Source organism: Manis javanica, chromosome 7, assembly GCF_040802235.1.
Source record: "Manis javanica isolate MJ-LG chromosome 7, MJ_LKY, whole genome shotgun sequence".
NCBI classification, from domain to species: Eukaryota; Metazoa; Chordata; class Mammalia; order Pholidota; family Manidae; genus Manis; species Manis javanica.
The window spans coordinates 79,512,880-79,534,813 of record NC_133162.1 but is presented as its reverse complement, the minus strand read 5'-3'; the positions used below and the strand labels follow the sequence as shown (position 1 = coordinate 79,534,813).

The window sequence follows — 21,934 nt, the reverse complement described above, 5'->3', positions numbered from 1 at the left end:
TAGTACTTTTAACCAGTTAAATTATAGCTGGTGTACCATAGCTTTATCCTGGATTAGATTTATAAACTTAGTATACACAATATTAGAAAAGGCAAATACAGGATGAGTATAAATCATCTATTGTGTGACTTTTCAAACATGTTGCCGAGAATATCGTTAAGTAAAGGATTCCCACATAAGCACCTTTGTGGGAAAACAAAGGGAGACGCACTTGAGGCAGCACAGTCAAGGCATCAAGGTGGTACTTTTTTCACATATTAATCTGGAACTAAAAGTTTTGTGTCTGCTTGCTTGATTTAATTATTTTGTCTTATTACACAGTCACTGCTCTTCTGCATCACAGGAGTCTGTGATTTTTCCTGAGCAATGGCACTTGGGAGGTTGCAATGTTCTCATTAACCTACAGCAAGCATTCTCAAAATGGGTCAGAGACCACACCTTCATCCTTTGTGTACTCCCACCTCCACCAAATCACTGCAGCATGGAGTGAATGTTATTGAAAACACTGAACAGTAACTCTAGTGTGCTGAAAGCCACTGTCCCCAGGAAACCAAGTTACAAATCAGTGAGCCTAAAGTATATTTCCCAAAATTTATAATCTTAATCTTAATAGACAAAATTTATTTTAAATAACAGTAACATTGAACATAGGTACCGTAAATGCCCTTTGGCTAGTTATATATGTTTTCCTTCATAAAAAGGGAGTTGGAAATTAAACTGAAACATTATGGAGGACAACTTTTGCATAGTTCTGATTTTTGAGAGCATGTTAATATCCTACATATTCAAAAAATAAAATTAAAATAACGTGAATGGGAATGGGGAGGAACCTAAGCTGAAAGCAAACTAAAACAGATGAGCCTAATTTTATTTCAAAAGAATAAATAACAACCTCGCTGAAAGGAAAGGATGAAAAAAGGAAAGAAAGAACTATTCTAAGTCAATTATGAATAAAATATTTGACTAATACTCTCAGTCTTAGGCAAGAAGGAAAGAACTGCAAACAAATCCCCAATTCTTTTTATTAGGCTTGCATACCGTAGTAGTACATACAAAACAATTCTGAAACTATTTTAAATATATTTCAGGATTGAGCAAATGAGTAAATGTGTTATTATTGGGAGATGCGGTTCTCAATATAGGAGGGGACACACAAACATGGAAAAGAGGAAAATAAATAACTGGGGATGGGTTGAAATAGAAGGCACTGGTATGTACTCATGACTTCTAAAATATGTACGTGTGTGTGTGTGTGAGTGTGAGTGAGAGAGAGGGCATTTCTTAGCTTTGTCTGCTGTTAAAGGGCCAAAGACACCCCTGTAGGAATGAGCACAGCCAGTGCCCAGATACTGATCTCTACTACCATTCTCCCTAAACGGAGCCAGATTCCTCAGGCAAACTGCCTGATTCCATGAGCTGGGACAGGACTGGTACAAGATAAGCCCAGAATATTTTATTATACCAGAAAGTAAAGAAGTGCTCAAAAAATGATGGAGGAAGACTTGGTGGGGTCTTGTCACAAAGATACAGGAGCCAGTTTGAAGGAGCTCCTGCTAGCCAAATCTGGACAAGCTAAGCACCAAAATATTAAGTACAGTAATAAAGTATAAACTATTGAAAAAATACAAATCCCTGAGTCCACACTGTTAAAACACAATAAATTAAATAGAGGAAAAGAAGGAGGGTTCTTGTTCACAGGAGAAAGGCAAAGGTTAACTGGTAATTGTGGAGGGAGTGCAAGAACAGGATAACCCTCTTTTTGTAACATCATGGTAAAGACTGGATCAGGCAAAAATCATTAAAGGATGCTAAATCTAAGGGAAATTTTGTCTTAAGGTGTCTTTGCATAGACTGCTTATTAGCTACAAGGGAGGGACAAAAACCCTCAGTATCTATACAGTGGAGAAATCAGTAACACCCTGACTAGGTGATCAAAATTAACATTACCAATGGGGTCAGGTGGCCATCAAGTGCCTTCAAATACTATCACCTGTGCAGTGCACTCTGACCAAGAATGCAAAACCTCAAATTAATTATAAGGAAATAGCTCACAGAATCAAGGAACACTGTATTCTACAAACATGTCAGTGTCATAAAAGACAAAGCTGTGGAAATACTCTGGATTCAAAAGGATGCTAAAAGACATGACAATTAAATGGAACCATGTATTGGAGCAAAAAGGCTGCAAAGGGTTTTATTAGGGAACGTGAACAAACTGGAACACAGATTAAAGAGTAGATAAAAATATTCTATCAATGTATACTGATGAATTTAATAACTGTTATGTGTTTTATATTTAAAAGAGTATTTTATTCTTAGGGAACACACACTTGAGAAGGGGTATTTTATATAACTTAAGCTCAAACGACTCAGGAAAAAATTGTGTGGATGTGTTAACATGCATGTATATATATATACATGTGTATATGTATATATAGACTCAGGAATTTAACTTCTTGTAACTTTTTGTACATTTGAAACTATTTTCAAATAAAAACTTAAAAAAATTACATAGAAAGGAAAACTATTTTTAAGGTAACTAGTAAATTTGATATAGTTGAGTATCCCCAGATTTGGCAAAGAATCTAAGACACTATAATACATGTGAGATTCTAAAATACCAAAGTATTTCACAATTTCCAAACCAGTATTTATTGAGTATTCATAACATGTGAGGTACCATGAGTAGGCATCATTAATCTTAGAGTGTTGTAAGAAATTCACCTCAAAATAGAGGTAAGTTTTAATTAAAACTGCTCAACCAACTTATGCATACATTAAAGCTTCAGTACACTCAATTTTAAAAGGTTTCTAATTAACCTAAACTACATATAAAAATGGAAACTAATGAATCGTCATCTTCTTCTACCAAGAGGTATCATTTCTTACCTTTTAATTTCAATGAAAATTTGGCTTTAGGTATTCCATTAAAAAAAAAGGGGAGACACAAAGAAAAGTTCATTTAGTCCTATTCCCTCCTTATATACAGAACTGCTAGATCACTAGTCATTTGCTATTAATGAAAATGAAACATTAATAATAAACACTTCAAATTTATCTTCCTACAGAATTTATTTTAAAAATACTTCACAGGTCATTTGTCCCTGTGGACAGGCTCTTAGAGCTAAGCTTGGCCAGAGGTATTAAAAAGTGGCTGGATCCTAATAAGAGAAACCAACCCACATTACATTCTTTATTTCATATCCATTTCTAATTGGGTACACACTGTAATATAAACATGTTTCAGACAAGCTGGAACTGGAGACAGGGGCCCTGAGTTCAGTCTCACTCTTCTGCTATAGCTATCTAGCTCTAGGGCTTTGGCCAAGTCACTTAACTCTCTTGGCTGCATTTTTCCCAGCTATGCAATGAAGAAGTTGTTGACTCAGATAAAAACCCTAGAGACTCTTTCAGAGTGTAGAATTCTATAATTCCTGCTGTATTCTTTCTCCCTGTGTTGGATATTAGACTATTAATACACAAATGAAATTTTCAGAAATATAAATTAATCTTAACCCTAGATATATCAGTAAACACTAACAAAAGATCATGTTAAACAGAACCTTCTTCATACCTCACTAGTTACGACATCCCCAAGGCCTTTGCAAACCTACAGAATTATGTCTCATGATTTAAGTGAACTCTCCTGCATCACGAGTTAGATGGGAATAAATAATAAATCTAATAGATTATATGGACTGACTCCAAGTATGACATAAAAACATCAAATTCTAACTTCAAACACAACTAGGTGCCAAAATAATCACTTAAATTAACCTGCAGGGAGCTTGGTTTTAATTTTCTTTTTGGCATCAGTGTCAAGCTACGAAGAAAATTCAAATAAACATGAATAACATAAAATTTATAGTTTAATCTTCCAACAAATGAGCCAAACAAAAAATGAGTAAAATGACGGATACTCATAACACAGGTGTGGTTCGAGGCCATCAGCATGTAATATTAGTAACAACTGATAACACTGAGCTCTCATAGCACACTAAACAGTTCTAGCAGCTTCATAAACATGAACTCAAGATTTGCAAGGATTAACTCACTTAATCCTTACAGAAACTGAGTAAGATTTTGAAAATAAGGAATACAGGCACCAAAAGGTTAAGTAATTTGTCTCAAGTCACAGAGCCAGAAAGAAGTGGAGTTGAGAATCTAACCCTGGCAATGTGACTCAAGAACTTATCCCTCCACTCACAATGCTGTCAAACTGCCATGCCAACTTATTCTGCTCTACTCCAAGCAAACTTACCATATGCCAGTCAGAAGAATTTCCTCAAATTGTTTATTTACATTATGTCAATATATGCTGGCAAGTGGGCTAAAATAGTATCGATCTGAAAGTACCACTGATGTTCTTCTAATGAAACCCATGGTGTTTTGTGAGTTCTCATGCCCCATACCCTAAAAGCTCAAGGTACCAGCCCCAAAGGTTTTTGGCTCACTCGTCTAGGCCAACTCACTCTTAACTGGTCTTGTCTTCTGGCTACTGTTTTAAATCTTGACAACACTCACCTCCCCACCACCTCACAATGGATACTACTTAAAGGCTCAATCTTTGGTTCTTTCACCTGCTTTAAGATGCACCTTCTCTTCAAGAATTCAACCACCATCTCTAGAATGGCAACTCCCAAATCCAGATCCAGACACAGAGTTTGTGGCCAACAAAAATTAAAGAGCAAGAACACAGATACTGGGCCCCTGGACTTCGATTCTGGTTTGAATTCTAGCACTGCCACTTGCTATTTTTAAGACCTCAGGCTAGTTACTAGTTTTTGAGGACACAGGCCAAGTCTGAATATTGGCTCTAACACTTACTAGCTGTCTCTCTTAGAGCAGGTTTATTAGGCTCTCTACAAAACTTGGTTTCCTTATATTAAAAATGAGGATACAAATGGGAGAGTTACTATGCAAATGGAAGGAGAGAATGCAGTACTTCTTGAACCTGGTTCATCAACAACTCCCAGCAGTTAAAAATAATCCCAAGCCATTTCCCAGATGCACTAACTCAGTGGCATCTCCAGTGTGCTGATAATTGTTCCACTCACTCCAGACACTTTGAATGCACTGTCATACAAAACCCCCATACTAGGCAGAGGGCCCACAGAAGAGGACAATGCAGAAATGCTGAAGAAGGAATATTACTCAAGTGTGTAGGAACAAGGCTGAAAATGAAATGGAGAATGGTGTGTTCTGACAGGAGACAAAGTGATGAGGAACCTGTGGTAGACAAACTGGGGTGACCTGGCCTATAATTCTGTTCTTCTACTTGCCATTTTTTGTTGATAGGTACCCCTTCCCCAACTCCACAAGCAGAACCCCCCCCCAATCCCCAACTAAAGGGAGAGGCTAGGTTAACCACAGCATGGCAGAAAGTGATTTATTAGCATTGTCCAGGTTCCAACCTTTTCTAGGTCAAAGCTTTTTCTGGAGTTTAGCTATTTGATACCAAAATAGCAAATAACTATTAAAGACATTATGTAGGCTTGATATAAATGGGACATAAGGTATGAAAGAAAATGAATATATAAAAAGTTTTTATAATCTCAGGAAATTTTTTACTTAGAATAAGTATGCAATAAACATCAACTGGAAATCCTCAGCATGTGTCCTGTGTTGCTCACAACAGAAAAATACACATTAAAAAGAACATAAAGAATATTTTTATCACTCACCTAGAGACAACCATAGTTAATCTTTGAATATAAACAGATAATCTCAAATTTGTATGTGATATTTTATATTCATAATTTAAAAATTGTATCACATATACTGTACATTTCCTTCCACATGGCAGCAGTCCAAAAAACATCCTTCTATACTGGCAGTTACATTTCTGCAGCAGTTAATAATGCCTGTATATTTTATTACATGTACTGTAATTTTTTTCTTCAAAATCAACTTCAGTAAACAATTCCCCCACTAAGGAGCTTTATGGTGGTTTTGAATGTTTAATTATTTAAGCAAACGAAGGCAAGGAAGATGTCAAAAAGGCAGTCCAAAGTTAAAACCTTGAAAATTGAGAAAATGAATTATATGTTACCAAAATCTGAATATTATGCTTGATAGTCACTAGGGGAAGCAAAACTGCACTCTGAAAAAGGCTTTTATGTTATGAAAGAAACAAAATGAACACATTTATTATAAAGCTTCTCAAATTGTCTATCACAAATGACCAAGGCTTATGGCAGACCTGGTTTCTGGATTGATGGTATGAATCTAGTCATTCATTTTACTTGAGAGAAAAACAGAAAAAGCTCATAAGATCAATAAACTTGGAGTAAAAAACGGGTTTCTTCAAACAAACTCAGGATGATAAAGAATTTCATAAAAACCAGAAATTCTTTCATCCATTCCTTCACCCAGACTTTCAAAACACTGAAAATAATAACATGAACTTTTTGTTTTTAGATATGATGAAAATGTGGGTGAAAGTCTCTAGAATGAAGGAATAGGATAGATTTTTCTAAGCATGTCACAAAAATGTGAATACATAAAAATTAACTCCATAAGATAACCATCCAACAGGCTGAAATAAATGAAAAAATTGAGAAAAATACCTGCAACATGATAGTTAAATAATTAATATTTCTTAAGCTACAAGATCTATTACCAGCCAATGAAAAATTGAAACTATTCCCTAATAGCAAAATGGGCAAATGATGTGAGAAAGCAGTTCACAAGACAAACAAAAATGGCCAATAACATAAAAAAACCTTTAAACCTTGGATAAATTTAAAAGATTAAAATTCCACATTGGTGAGATAGCTTATGCAAGAATGACATGTAAACTGATAACAGCCTTTCAGAAGGACAATGGGCAACATATATGTATATCCTTTGAGTCATTAATCTTAATTCTAGGAAATACCCTAAAGAAAATAATAATATATAACTTGTATATAAATTATACACTGCACTATTGCTTGCAAAATAAGATAAATAAGCCACTGTCTATAAATGGAGAATCAGTGAAATAAATTAAGGTATGTGGGTACAGATGAGTGCTACATAGCTATAAAAAAATGTTGACCATACTGTTTGTTTCTATGCAGAAGATCAAGGCCTAACTTGGCTACCCAGAAAATGAACTAAGATACGATATGAGGAGAGGCTTCCAGCATCAGCACTCTCTGGAGGACTTGTGCCAGGGGATGATCATCAAAAAGCCTCCACAGGGATCCGGATGATGCTGCAGTTGTGGCTGCATCCACCCCACCGTTTCCTGGACTTGCCATTGGAATGAGGAGGGAGATGTCTAGGCTGGCATGTGCATACAGTGAGACAACGAATTTGCCCGGATCTGTACTATTGGAACTCAACCAGGAGTTGGGAGGGGTGCAAGGTGTAGCACTCCAAAATCTTATGACTATAGACTATCTACGGTTAAAAGAACATATGGGATGTGAACAGATCCCAGAAATGGGCTGCTTTAATTTGTCTGATTTCTCTCAGACTGTTCAACTACAGTTGGACAATATCCATCATATCATAGACAAATTTTCACAAATGCCTAGGGTGCCTAAATGGTTTTCTTGGCTTCACTGGAGATGGATGGTAATTATAGATTTGCTTTGTTTATGTTACCGTATTCCTATTATGTTAATATGTGAGCGCAAGTTAGTTAGTAGTTTAAAACCTATACATGCTTAAGGTACTCTACAAGAAGATATGTCAAAGAAATAATCAATCTTCCCATGTTTTCTTCCATATGCTACCTCTATAGCTTTTCTTCTTCCTTCCTAATTACAATCCTTAAATAGAATTCGTGCCTCATATCGAAATTACTGAGTATCATAATTCCTCCAGGTGGTAAAGATACCTCGAGACAAGTGCTGGGCATAGAAGCCACATGGCATAAATCTGCAAAGAAGTAAAAAGCTAACCTTTTCAAACAATATGGCTTCTCTCTCACTTACCAACTTTACATTTCCCTGTATGGCCCCAGAAGATGACTGGTTAGCCAGAGACGGGTAAGATTCCTCAAGGGAGGAACAACCTAAGACAGGCACAGTCGCAGGGGGGCCACCAGGTGAGAAATTGGGGATCAACAGAGGTGAGGCTCAGAACCTCACCCCCCCCCTGTTTTAAAAGAAATCTTCTGCATCCGTGGATGTTTTGCTGCCCTTGTCTAGCTCGGATTAATACTTAGTCCATAGGCACACACCTGATCATCTACATTTGCCCACTTACAGCACTAAACTATGTTTTCTACCTTTATCTTGCATCTACTTACTACTTCAGCATTTTATTAAAAATAAAAATAATAATAATAATAAAGGGAGAAATGTGGGATCCACATATAAATCAAGTATAAAAATTAAAAGAATATTCATATTTGACCTGATTGTTTATAGTTCATAATGCGTGATCAAAACCGAAAGTTTCTGTGATGAATGCCCTTGTACTGTTCACCATGTAAGAATTTATTCACTATGTAAGAATTCATTCACCATGTAAGAACTTGTTCATTATGCTTCAGAAGATTGGAGACTGATGAGAATTAGGCTTGAGATGGATTAATGATTGTGCATTGAGCATTGACCCCCCTATATAGAATTTTATTGTTGTTAACAACCATTTGATCAATAAATATGAGAGATGCCCTCTCAAAAAAAAAAAAATATGTTGACCATAGTTCTACATTTGTTGGTGTTGAAAGCCACCTATGAGACTGTACAGTCTTCAAAATTAGAAGTTTAGAGCACTGTGTGGGATCATATGGTGTGATCTTATTAATATCAAATGGTTACATAGATTGCTACATAGGAATGTCTGAAAGGATGGTCACCGAAATATTAACAGTGACTTCTGGTGATTTTTACACACTTCATGGTATTTTTCTGGATTAAAAAAAAAGTACCATTTTTATAAAAACAACAGGCTCATAAATTATGACAGACTCAACTTTCTATTCCCAAAATGCATTTTATTTATATTTAGTTTGACTATCAAAGCCTGCTCGCTGTTTCATTTGCTTTGTTTTCTTGTTACTTTGATAACTAATGTTACAAATAATTTGTTTGGCTTTTGTCCTGGTTCCCTCACATAAGTTTAAAAAATCCTCAGAATTCCCTTTGTTATGCTAATAAGGTGACTATAAGTGGTCCCCCAAGAGAGCTTCGGGATTGGGACTTTCAGCCAAAGACCTCCAGGGAGTGGAGGGAAGGCTGGAAATCGAGTTCAATGCTCTGGCCAATGATGTCTATCTACATAACGAAGCCCCAACAAAAACTCTGGACACTGGAGGTCAGTGGAACTTTCTGGTTGGCGAATACATTGATGTTGGAGAGTAACATGCCCTCCACAGGGAGAGGGAATGGAAGCTCTGTATTCCCTCCCAGGTCTCATCCTAGTGTATCTATTATAGCAAAACTGTAATTGCTTTCCTGAGCTCTGAGTCATTCTAGTGAATTATCAAACCTGATGGAGGTTGTGGGAACCTCCAGATTGGTAGCCAGTTGGTCAGAGGTAGGGGTGGCCTGGCAGACACCCTCCATACCAAGACTAGCAGCTAGAATCTGAATTAGGAGTGGTCTTGTGGAGGATTCTGCATTTAACCTGTGAGGTCTGCACGAACTCTGCGTAGTTAGTGTCAAGATTGTATTATAGCACATCCAATTGGTATCAGACAAGTTGGGTTGACAAAGAACAGTAATAATCCTAAGTAATGATATATTATTATTTTCTATAAGTGATGCTTTTGAGAGTAAAACAGATGTCATAATCTGGTAAACCACCAATAGCTTTGTTGATCAGATTCTGTGTTTTTTCTACACAATAAAATGCAAGAAATGTTTAATCTTCTTGGGTATCCAAATGTCTCTATCTGTGCCATTCATGCAGCTCTCCTAAGCTTTACTCCACACACAGTGTACCTCTATTAAGGCACTCATTTCTGTGCTGCATTTGCCTATGATTTTCTAGCACATGCAGGATTATGAATGCCAAAGTAGGGACCACATCTTATCCACCTTTGTATTGTCAGAGCCTACCACAACGCATAGCAGAATGCTCCACAAGTTTGGAGAACAAAGTAACTGTCCATAAAAATCACTTGGTAAAGGAACATGCTTGAGTGGGTACTCTGGTTTCGAAACTTTACAATATAGTCATTTTAGACTTCTCAACTAAATACTGAGTCTGGCAGATCAAAGAGACAAGTGACCTCTGCAGGGAAATAGTAAATAAAGTAAGAATTCCTTTAAACACAGTAAGAACAAAGAGGATGGTGTCAAGTATTCTTTTTCTCTTAGATTGTTGTGGTGTCTTATTATGACAGACCATTAGAAATCCACTTGGAAGAACTAACTTTTCTCTCTAATCAGAATGCAATTATCCTTCTTTTAACTTACTCACCTTTCAGTCTAGCGTCACCCCCAAAGGCACCACAGCCCCAGTTTCCTGTGGCTACTGCAGAAAGGTTCTCTGAAGAAACTCCAGGACGGAAAAACCCACAGTAAGCCTGCAGGATGAAAGAAATATCAAAGCACATGAGTGACTAGGCACTAAACAGTACTTCTGACTGATGTACAAGGATCACTATCCACTATGAAGCTTATGTTCTCTCTCTCTTTCTCCTTTCCTTAGGGGCCAAAGTAGAGGGAAAAACAGAAAATCCTAGGATTATACAAGTAAAAAAGTATGAAATGATCAAGTCTTTATTTGCTTTGAAGCCCTTCAAGCAATAGTCTCTGTTGCTTTCTCTGATTCAAACAAATATAAATGGAAATATCAGAGATATTTCAAGAACTGATAGGATTCCAATTACAAATTACCAGAAATTAAAGGAAGGAAAAAGCACTTAAGATACTGCTTTCTTTGAAGGCTTTTGATCACCATTTTTTCATTAAGGTAAAGAGTTATTACTATTACACTTCCTCAGAGCACTCACTCTCTGAATTTTTGGGACTAGATTAATAACTGCAATTAGTTTTTCAGTGTGTTTCCTGCCACTTAAATGGTTAGCAATGAACATACAACTATATATAAAAGGGATTCCTATATCTGGTAACAAAACAACCATTAAAATACCTTTCAACTACAAGATTCTCTATTTTCACAGCTCTGTCTTAAGCTATAATATTTAAAAATCTAACAGTAATCTGAGAAAAGTAAAATATATCCCGAGGATGCCAGGTAAGTACTAATTAAATGAACAGCTCATTTTGTATAGAGAAGATTGCAGTTTAAGGTCCTGAGTTTTTGATTTCTATTTCTTTGCTGTCACCCTAGTTGGTTTTTATGCCTCCTGAGGGTTCTTAGTTTTCTGAAACCATCAGACTATATAGGTTTAATATAATAGTGAAGCAAATCTCCCTGGGTCTTTCTCAAGTATCAAACAAAGCCTAAAATATAGCTTATGTATACTAGCAAATAAAATAAAATGAGATGAATGATCTGTGGCAAATGTTCCCAGAGAAAAACCAAGGATAAAGAAACATGCTTCTATGAAACTCACACATAGAAAAATAGTAAATTGCTCTCTGAAGTTTCCACAAAGGTATAAAAATTTATTTTACACTCTGTCTGGATGGATTAACAAGGCCATTCCTCCACCCCTTCCTTTGCTGTAAAACCTGACAGATATTAATTATAAGTTGGTACCAGACCATTATTCAATGCTGTGGTACAGAGCTTACATTAGAACTCACAAATTACCTGTATAATCAGATGCATACAGCTTCTGAAAATCTCTTTCAGGTCAAAAATATTAAACAGCTCAATTTTTTGAGCAGGTTCTTAAAAAATATGGAGTATCTGTACCATGGGGGAGAGCAAACTGTCAGCATGGACACAACTGTGCCACCTGGTTTCCTGTCAAATATTCCTAACATGACTAGATGATGAAGATTTCTTAGCCTCTCAGTTTATGTCATCTCTGTTTTATACTGTCAGAAGGGTTTTAGTCTCTTCCTTATTGCTATTCCTATCCTAATATCTGGGCTAACTCTTCTTTAATGGGCAAAAATAGCTCAGTAAAACTAAAGTCTAACCACAGAGAATCTGAAATATTTAGATTATTAGAAGTGAAATTTAATGTAAACTAACCAATTTTACTAAATATAAATCTATCATAACAAAAACAAGCTGTACAACTAATATTAAACTGCATTTGGTGTCTTGATCAAATAAAATTTGAAAAACTTAAACAGAAGAGAAATGATATAAAATAATTACACAGTAATTAGGTATTAAGAATAACTGTTTGTAATGATTATATAAAAAATTGTTCTACTCTGTTACAACCAAGTATTTCCAAGGTCAGAAATCAAAGAGAAGCAGCAAGCTTCTTAGTCTCTTATAGAGGGATAACCCTTACTTCTCCCTTTTTCACTAAGGAGAGGGTTTCCCCAAATGTTAGAGGAGGGCAGGGCTACTAATCAGGGAATCATTTCCTTTTACAGTAGTAATTTAGCTCCTTTAGTAAGAAGCAAAAATCAGATAAATTGAGACCTTAAAAAAGTTGCCAAGTTCTTACTTCATAGGGAAAGATATTTTGGGTTCTCAAGGACTTCACACTGGCAACAAATACTTTACTTTTTCCCTGCCCAGAGCCAGAGAGCACTTGAAGACATTAATCAGAGCAGTAAGAGTAAACGAAAGCCAGTTTAAACTCTAGCCATAATATGACCTGACATTCACCAATGACAGAGCTATTTATTTTTACTAATAAAAAACTTTAAACAGGAAAAATAGAGGATGCATTAATGCCTCATGACAGTAAGCAGAAGATGAATTAATATAGATATCTCAGAATGAGTTTGGATGAGAAGGGAAGAATAGAGGGGAAATAAAGGTAATTTGGAGTGCTGAAAGTTGCAAAGGGAAAGTTTGAGAAGCAAGAGGGAGGAGGAAAATACTGGTATCAGGAGTTAAAAACTAGAGCCCACAGGCACTGGTGAAAATAGAGATGCAGAAAGGAAGCAAAGAAAGTGAAAAAAGGAAAGAAAAGTAAACAGTTGTAAAATCTACAGGCCTAGACCAAGGTGCAGGAAATAGAGGGCTCTCGAGAAGAGTCTGTTGCAAACATCCATACATACACATGCATGAGCACACACATACATATGTTAAGAATTTAGGCTTCAACATCAATTTTAGCAGGCCCAAGTAACATAATTAAAGTGTCTTTCATTACAATGTAAAAATATTATCCTGCATGCTAAATCAGTATGTTCATTTATTGTTCCTCAAGAATTGCTCATTTATATGAAGCCTGTCTACCAAACTTGTCTAGTTTTTTTTTGTATCATTAATCTACAACTACATGAGCAACATTATGGTTCCTAGACACCCCCCCATTATCAAGTTCCCACCACATACCCATTACAGACACTGTCCACCAGCGTACAAAGATGCTATAGAATCACTACTTGTCTTCTATGGGTTGTACTGCCTTCCCTGTGCCCCCCACCCTACATTATGCCTTCTAATTGTAATGCCCCTTTTTGACCCTTATCACTACCTTCCCACCCATTCTCACCAGTCCCTTTTCCTTTGGTAACTGTTAGTCCATTCTTGGGTTCTGTGAGTCTGCTGCTGTTTTGTTCCTTCAGTTTTTGCGTTGTTCTTACACTCCACAGATGAGTGAAATCACTTGATACTTGTCTTTCTCTGCCTGGCTTGTTTCACGGAGCACAATAGTCTCTAGCTCCATCCATGTTGTTGTAAATGGTAGGAGTTATTTTCTTGCTATGGCTGAATAATATTCCATTGTGTACATGTACCACATCTTCTTTATCCATTCATCTACTGATGGACCCTTAGGTTGCTTCCATGTCTTGGCTATTGTAAACAGTGCTGTGATAAACATAGGGGTGCATATGTCTTTTTCAAACTAGGCTCCTGCATTCTTAGGGTAAATTCCTAGGGGTGGAATTCCTGGGTCAAAGTTATTTCTATTTTTAGTTTTTTGAGGAACCTCCATACTGCTTTCCACAATGGCTGAACAAGTTTACATCCCATCAGCAGTGTAGCAGGGTTGCCCTTTCTCCACAACCTCGCTGACATTTGTTTTTTGTCTTTTGGTTGGTGGCTGTCCCAACTGGTGTGACGTGATATCTCATTGTGGTTTTAATTTCCATTTCTCTGATGATTAGGGATGTGGAGCATCTTTTCATGTGCCTGTTGGCTATCTGAATTTCTTCTTTGGAGAAGTGTCTGTTCAGATCCTCTGCCCATTTCTTAATTGGCTTATTTGCTTTTTGTTGTTGAGGTGAGTGAGTTCTTTATATAATTTGGATGTCAAGCCCTTATCGGATACGTCATTTATGAATATATTTTCTATACTGTAGGATGTCTTTTTGTTCTACTGATGGTGTCTTTGGTTGTACAGAAGGCTTTTAGTTTGATATAGTCCCACTTGTTCATTTTTTACTTTGTTTCCCTTGACCGGGAACATATGATCATGAAGAAGTTGCTCATGTTTATGTCCAACAGATTTTTGCCTATGTTTTTTCCTAAGAGTTTTATGGTTTCATGACTTACATTCAGGTCTTTGATCTATTTTGAGTTTACTTTTGTGTATGGAGTTAGACAATAATCCAGTTTCATTTATTCTATTACAGGTAGCTGTCCAGTTTTGCCAATACCAGCTGTTGAAGGGGCTGTCATTTCCCCACTGTATATCCATGGCTCCTTTATCGTATATTAATTGACCATATATGCGTGGGTTTATATCTGGGCTCTCTATCTGTTCCATTGGTCTATGGGTCTGTTCTTCTGCCAGTACCAAATTGTCTTGATTATTGTGGCTTTGTAGTGGAGTTTGAAGTCAGGGAGCATAATTCCCCCTCCTTTACTCTTCCTTTTCAGGATTGCTTTGGCTATTCAGGGTCTGTTGAGGTTCTGTAGGTAACTTTAGAACTATTGGCTCTAGTTTATTGAAGAATGATGTTGGTATTTTGATAGGGATTGCACTGCATCTGTAGATTGCTTTAGGCAGGATGGCCATTTTGCCAATATTAATTCTTCCTATCCATGAGCATGGAGTGTGTTTCTATTTATTGGTATCTACTTTAATTTCTCTCATGAGGTCTTGTAGTTTTCAGGGTACAGGGCTTTCAATTCCTTGGTTAGGTTTAATCCTAGGTATTTTATTCTTTTTGATGCAATTATGAATGGAATTCTTTTCCTGATTTCTCTTTCTGGTAGTTTATCATTAGTGTATAGGAATTCAACAGATTTCTGGGTATTATTTTTGTATGCTGCAACTTTGCTGAATTCAGATATTAGATCTAGTAGCCTTGGAGTGTATTCTTTTGTGTTTTTTATGTACAATATTATGTCATCTGCAAATAGGGACAGTTTATCTTCTTCCTTGCCAATCTGAATGCCTTTTATTTCTTAGTGTTGTCTGATTGCCGTGGCTAGGATCTCCGGAACTATGCTGAATCAAAGTGGGGAGAGTGGGCATCCCTGTCTTGTTCCCGATCTTAAAGGAAAAGCTTTCAGCTTCTCGCTGTTAAGTATAATGTTGGCTGTGGGTTTGCCATACATGGCCTTTCTTATGTTGAGGTACTTGCCCTCTGTACCCATTCTGTTGAATTTTGTTGAATGCTTTTTCAGGATCTATGGAGGTAATGTGGTTTTTGTCCTTCTTTTTGTTGATGTGGTGGATGATGTTGATGGATTTTCGAATGTTGTACCATCCTTGCATACCTGGGATGAATCCCACTTGATCATGGTGTATGATCTTTTTGATGTATTTTTGAATTTGCTCTGCTAATATTTTGTTGAGTATTTCTGCATCTATATTCATCAGGGATATTGGTCTGTAATTTTATTTTTTTCGGGTGTCTTTGCCTGGTTTTGGTATTAGAGGGATGATGGCCTCATAGAATGAGTTTGGGAGTATTCCCTCCTCTTCTACTTTATGGAAAGCTTTAAGGAGGATGGGTATTAGGTTTTTACTAAATGTTTGATAAAGTTCAGCAATGAAACCAGCTGGTCCAGGAGTTTTGTTCTTAGGTAGTTTTCTGATTACCAATTCAATTATCTTGCAGGTAACTGGTCTATTAGATTTTCTGTTTCCTCATGAGTCAGCCTTAGAACATTGTATTTTTCTAGAAAGTTGTCCATTTCTTTTAGGTTTTCCAGTTTGTTACCATATAATTTTTCATAGTATTCTCTCATAATTCTTTCTATTTCTGTGGCGTCTGTAGTGATTTTTACTTTCTCATTTCTGATTCTGTATATGTGTGTAGACTCACTCTCTCTTTTTCCTTGATAAGTCTAGCTAGGGGTTTATCTATTTTGTTTATTTTCTCAAAGAACCACCTCCTGCTTTCATTGATTCTTTCTATTTTTTTATTCTTCTCAATTCTATTTATTCCTGTTGTAATCTTTATTATGTCCCTCCTACTGACTTTGGGCCTCATTTGTTCTTCCTTTTCTAGTTTCGTTAATTGTGATTTTAGACTGTTCATACAGGATTGTTCTTTCGTGAGGTTGGCCTGTATTGCAATATACTTCCCTCTTAGCATGGCCTTCACTGTGTGCCACAGATTTTGCAGTATTGAATTATAGTTGTCATTTGTCTCCATTTATTGCTTGATCTGTTTTTATTTGGTCATTGATCCATTGATTATTTACAACCATGTTATTAAGCCTCCGTGTGTTTGTGGGCTTTTTCATTTTGTTTCTGTAACTTACTTCCAGTTTCATACTTTTGTGATCTGAGAATCTGGTTGGTACAATTTCAATCTTTTTGAATTTGAGGCTCTTTTTGTGGCCTAGTATATGATCTATAATGTTCCATGTGCACTTGAGAAGAATGTGTATCCTGTTGCTTTTGGATGAAGTGTTCTGTAGATGTCTGTTAGGTCCATCTGTTCTAATATGTTGTTCAGTGCCTCTGTCTCTTTACTTATTTTCTGTCTGGTTGATCTGTCCTTTAGAGTGAGTGGTGTGTTGAAGTCTCATAAAATGAATGCATTGTATTCTATTTCCCCCTTTAAATCTGTTAGTATTTGTATCAGATATGTAGGTGATAATGTGTTGGGTGCATATTTACAAAAGTTATATCCTCGTGTTGGACTGCTCCCTTTATCATTATGTAATGTCCTTCTTTGTCTGTTGTTACTTTCTTTGTTTTCAAGTTAATTTTGTCTAATAAAAGGACTGCAACTCCTGCCTTTCTCTCCCTATTAGTTGCATGGAATATCTTTTTCCATCCCTTTACTTTAAGTCTGTGTATGTCTTTGGGTTTTTAGTAAGTCTCTTGTAGGCAACATATAGTTAGTCCTTGTTTTTTATCCATTCAGTGACTTTATGTCTTTTGATTGGTGCATTCAGACCATTTACATTTAGGGTGATTATCAATAGGTATGTACTTACTGCCATTGCAGGCTTCAGATTTGTGGTTACCAAAGGTTCAAGGGTAATTACCTTACTACCTAACCATCTAATTTAACTCACTTTGTATGGTGTTACAAACACAACCTAAAGCTTCTATTTTTCCCCTTTTTCTCCCTTCTCTATTCTTTATATGTTACGTATCATATTCTGTACTCTGTCTATCCCTTGGTTGACAACTATTTAGCCTTAGGAATACTTACATCTATAGCAGTCCCTCCAAAATGCACCATAGAGGTGGTTTATGGGAGATGAATTCTCTCAGCTTTTGCTTATCTGAAAATTGCTCAATCCCTCCTTCAAATTTACATGATACTCTTACCAGGTAGAGTATTCTTGGTTCAAGTCCCTCCTATTTCATTGCATTGACTATATCATGCCACTCCCTTCTGGCCTGTAAGGTTTCTGTTTGAGAAATCTGATGATAGCCTGATGGGTTTTCCTCTATACATGATGTTTTTTCTCTCTCTAGCTGCTTTTCAAAGTCTGTCCTTATCCTTGATCTTTGCCATTTTAATTATTATATGTCTTGGTGTTGTCTTCCTTGGGTCCCTTATGTTATGGATCTGTGCACCTCCATGGCCTGAGAGAGTATCTCCTTTCCCAGATTAGGAAAGTTTTCAGCAATTACCTCCTCAAAGACACTTTATATCCCTTTTTCTCTCTCTTCTTCTCCTGATACCCCTGTAATGCGAGTATTGTTCGTTTGAGTTGGCCACACAGTTCTCTCAATATTCTTTCGCTCTTCGAGCTCCTTTTTTTCTCTGTGTCTCAACTTCTTTCTATTCCTGTTCTGTAATTTCTATTCTATTTACCGTCTCTTCTACTACATCTAATCTGCTTTAAAATCCCTCCATTGTATGTTTCATTTCAGATACGGAATTTCTTAATGATTGTATCTCCATCTTAAATTTGTCCCTGAGTTCTTGAGTATTTTTCTATACCTCCATGAGTATGTTTATGATTTTTATTTTGAACTCTTTTTCAGGAAGATTGGAGAGTTCAGTTTCATTTGGTCTTCTTCTGGTGTTTGTGAGATTTTGGTCTGAACCAGGTTCCTTTGACATTTCATAATTCTTTGTGGTGTCCTCTAGTGCCCAGAAGCTCTAGTCTCTGGAGCTGCTCAGCACATACAGTGAAGTTGGGGGTCCTAGGGTACCAGTGCTGGTGCCTGTGGGGAGGAAAGAGCAGTTTCCTGAATCCTGGCTGCAGTGCCTGTCTCCATATCAGAGTCAATGGGGTGAGCACACAGGTGGAAGACTCGGTGCTTGGCATCTGTAGCTGTTGTAGGTGGAGCCTCCGTCTGGCTAGCCTGAAGCCAGTGCAGTGAGTGCCAGTTTGCAAGCAGGTTCCAGAAGGCCAGGAGAAAGGCACAGTAGGCTGCATGTCACGGTGGGGGTCCTTGGAGCTGAGTAGGCACCCAGGGGGATGGAGTGCCTGAAGCTCCTCCAATTTCCCAACCTGCTAGGCAGAGTGCACCTAGACAAACTTGTCCAACTATTCCTTCTCCCCCACAGCAAGCTCAGTGCAAACCCCACCCATTCAGCAGCCCTCTCAATGCTAGGAAGCCTCTGAGACCACCTTTTTTTCCTTTATCCCAGAGCAGCCAAATGTGGATCTCCATCCTCCACAAATGGCAGAATCTCAGTCTCTCAAGCACTCCACCTGTCCCAGTTTCCTAACCCTATCAACCTCCAGATCACCACACAATGTAGGTTTGTGCTCCAAAGGTGACCTCCAGGGCTGGGTGTTTAGCAGTCTTAGGCTTCCACCCCATTCCCACTTTGTTTCTCTTCCTCCTGCTGGTGAGCTGAGGTGGGGAAAGGGCTTTGGTCCCACTGGACCAAGGCTTTCTTTTGTTACCCTGTTTCATGAGGTCTGTATGCAGTCTGGTGCAGCCCTCTTTCCTGTTGCTGTTTTAGGGCTCATTGTATTAATTTTATTTTCACACTATATGTGGTTTTGGGAGGAATTCTCTGTCTCCCATGCCGCCATGTTGAATCCTCTGAATGCTGTTGGTATTTTGATAGGGATTGCATTGAATCTGTAGATTGCTTTAGGCAGGATGGCCATTTTGATATTAACTCTTCCTACCCAAGAGCATGGGATGAGTTTCCATTTGTTAGAGTCCTCTTTCATTTCTTTCATGAGTGTCTTGTAGTTTCAGGGTACAGGGCTTTCATTTCCTTGGTTAGGTTTATTCCTAGGTATTTTATTCTTTTTGATGCAATTGTAAATGGAATTGTTTTCCTGATTTCTCTTTCTGCTAGTTCATCATTACTGTAAAGGAATGCAACAGATTTCTGTGTATTAATTTTGTATCTTGCAACATTGCTGAATTAAGATATTGGTTCTAGTAGTTTTGGAGTGGATACTTTAGGGTTTCTTATGTACAATATCATGTCATCTGCAAATAGTGACAGTTTGACTACTTCTTTACCAGTTTGGATTCCTTGTATTTATCTGTTTTCTCTGATTGCATGGCTAGGACCTCCAGATCTTTGTTGAATAAAAGTGGGGAGAGTGGGCAACCCTGTATTGTTCCCAATCTTAGGTGAAAAGGTTTCAGCTTCTCACTGTTAAGTAAGATGTTGGCTGGAGGTTTGTCATAAATGTCCTTTATTATTTTGAGGTACTTGCCCTCTATACCATTTTGTTGAGAGTTTTGATCATGAATGGTTGTTGAATTTTGTCAAATGCTTTTTCAGCATCTACGGAGATGATCATGTGGTTTTTGTCGTTTTTGTTGATGTAGTGGATGATGTTGATGGATTTTCTAATGTTGTAGCATCCTTGCATCCCTGAGATGAATCCCACTTAATCATGGTGTATGATCCTCTTGATGTATTTTTGAATTTAGTTTGCTAATATTTTGTTGAGTATTTTTGCATCTATGTTCATAAGGGATATTGGTGTAGAATTTTCTTTTTTCTGTGGTGTCTTTGCCTGGTTTTGGTATTAGAGTGATGCTGGCTTCATAGAAAGAGTTTGGAAGTATTCCCTCCTCTTCTATTTTTTGGAAAACTTTAAGGAGAATGGGCATTACATCTTCTCTTAATGTCTGATAAAATTCAGCAGTGAACCCATTTGTCCTGGGAATTTGTCTTTGGGCAGTTGTTTGAGTACCGATTTAATTTTGTTGCTGGTAATTTGTCTGTTTAGATTTTCTGTTTCTTCCTTGGTCAATCTTGGAAGGTTGTATTTTTCTAGAAAGTTGTGCATTTATTCTAGGTTATCCAGCTTGTTAGCATATAGATTTTCATAGTATTCTCTAATAATTCTTTGTATTTCTGTGGTGTCCGTCATGATTTTTCCTTTCTCATGTCTGATTCTGTTTATGTGCGTAGATTGTCTTTTTCTCTTAATAAGTCTGGCTAGGGTTCATCTATTTTGTTCATTTTCTCAAGGAACCAGCTCTTGGTTTCATGAATTTTTTCTATTCTTTCATTCTCTTCAATTTTATTTATTTCTTCTCTGATCATTATTATATCCCTCTTTCTACTGACTTTGGGCCTGATTTGTTCTTCTTCCCCAGTTTCAATAATTGTGACTTAGACTATTCATTTGGGATTGTTCTTCCTTCTTTAAATAGGACTGGATTGCTATATACTTTCCTCTTAGAACTGCCTTCACTGTGTCCCACAGAAATTGGGGTATTGTACTGTTGTTGTCATTTGTTTCCATATATTGCTTGATCTCTAGTTTAATTTGGTCATTGATCCATTGATTATTTAGGAACATGTTGTTAAGCCTCCATGTGTTTGTGAGCCTTTTTGTTTTCTGTGTACCATTTATTTCTAGTTTTATACCTTTGTGATCTCAGAAGTTGGTTAGTAGAATTTCAATCTTTCTGAATTTACAGAGGCTCTTTTTGTTGCCTAGTATGTGGTGTATTCTGGAAAATGTTCCATGTGCATTTGAGAAGAATTTATATCGGGCTGCTTTTGTGTGTAGAGTTCTGTAGATGTCTGTTAGGTCTATCTGTTTTAGTGTGTAGCTCAGTGCCACTGTGTCCTTACTTATTTTCTGTCTGGTGAATCTGTCCTTTGGAGTGAGTGGTGTGTTGAAGTCTCCTAAAATGAATGCATTGGTTTCTTTTTCCTCCTTTAAATCTGGTAGTATTTTTTTCACATATGTCGGTGCTCCTTTGTTGGGTGCATATATATATATTATATATATATATATATATATAATGGTTATATCCTCTTGGTGGAATGACCCCTTTATCATTATGTAATGTCCTTCTTTATCTCTTGTGACTTTCTTTCTTTTGAAGTCTATTTAGTCTGATACAAGCACTGCAACACCTGCTTTTTTCTCCCTATTGTTTGCATTAAATATCTTTTTTCCAACCTTTCCCTTTTAGTCTGTGTTATGTGTTTGGGTTTGAGGTGAGTCTCTTGTAAACAGCATATAGATAGGTCTTGCTTTTTTATTCTTTCTATTACTCTGTGTCTTTTGATTGGTGCATTGAGGCCATTTACATTTAGGGTGATTATCGATAGATATGTACTTATTGCCATTGCAGGCTTTGTTTTCATGGTTACCAAAGGTTCAAGGGTAGCTTCTT

General features: G+C 37.0%; 1 protein-coding gene across 3 annotated transcripts in view; it reads right to left on the bottom strand.

Moving 5' to 3' along the window:
• Window positions 1-21,934, bottom strand: part of PARG (poly(ADP-ribose) glycohydrolase) — a 205,415-nt gene that overhangs the window by 18,369 nt on the left and 165,112 nt on the right. For all 3 annotated transcript variants that reach the window (XM_036999477.2, XM_036999476.2, XM_073241213.1), the window contains one exon: window positions 10,369-10,474. In XM_036999477.2, coding sequence (XP_036855372.1) covers window positions 10,369-10,474 — 106 coding nt within the window. The remainder of the gene's footprint in view (window positions 1-10,368; window positions 10,475-21,934) is intronic.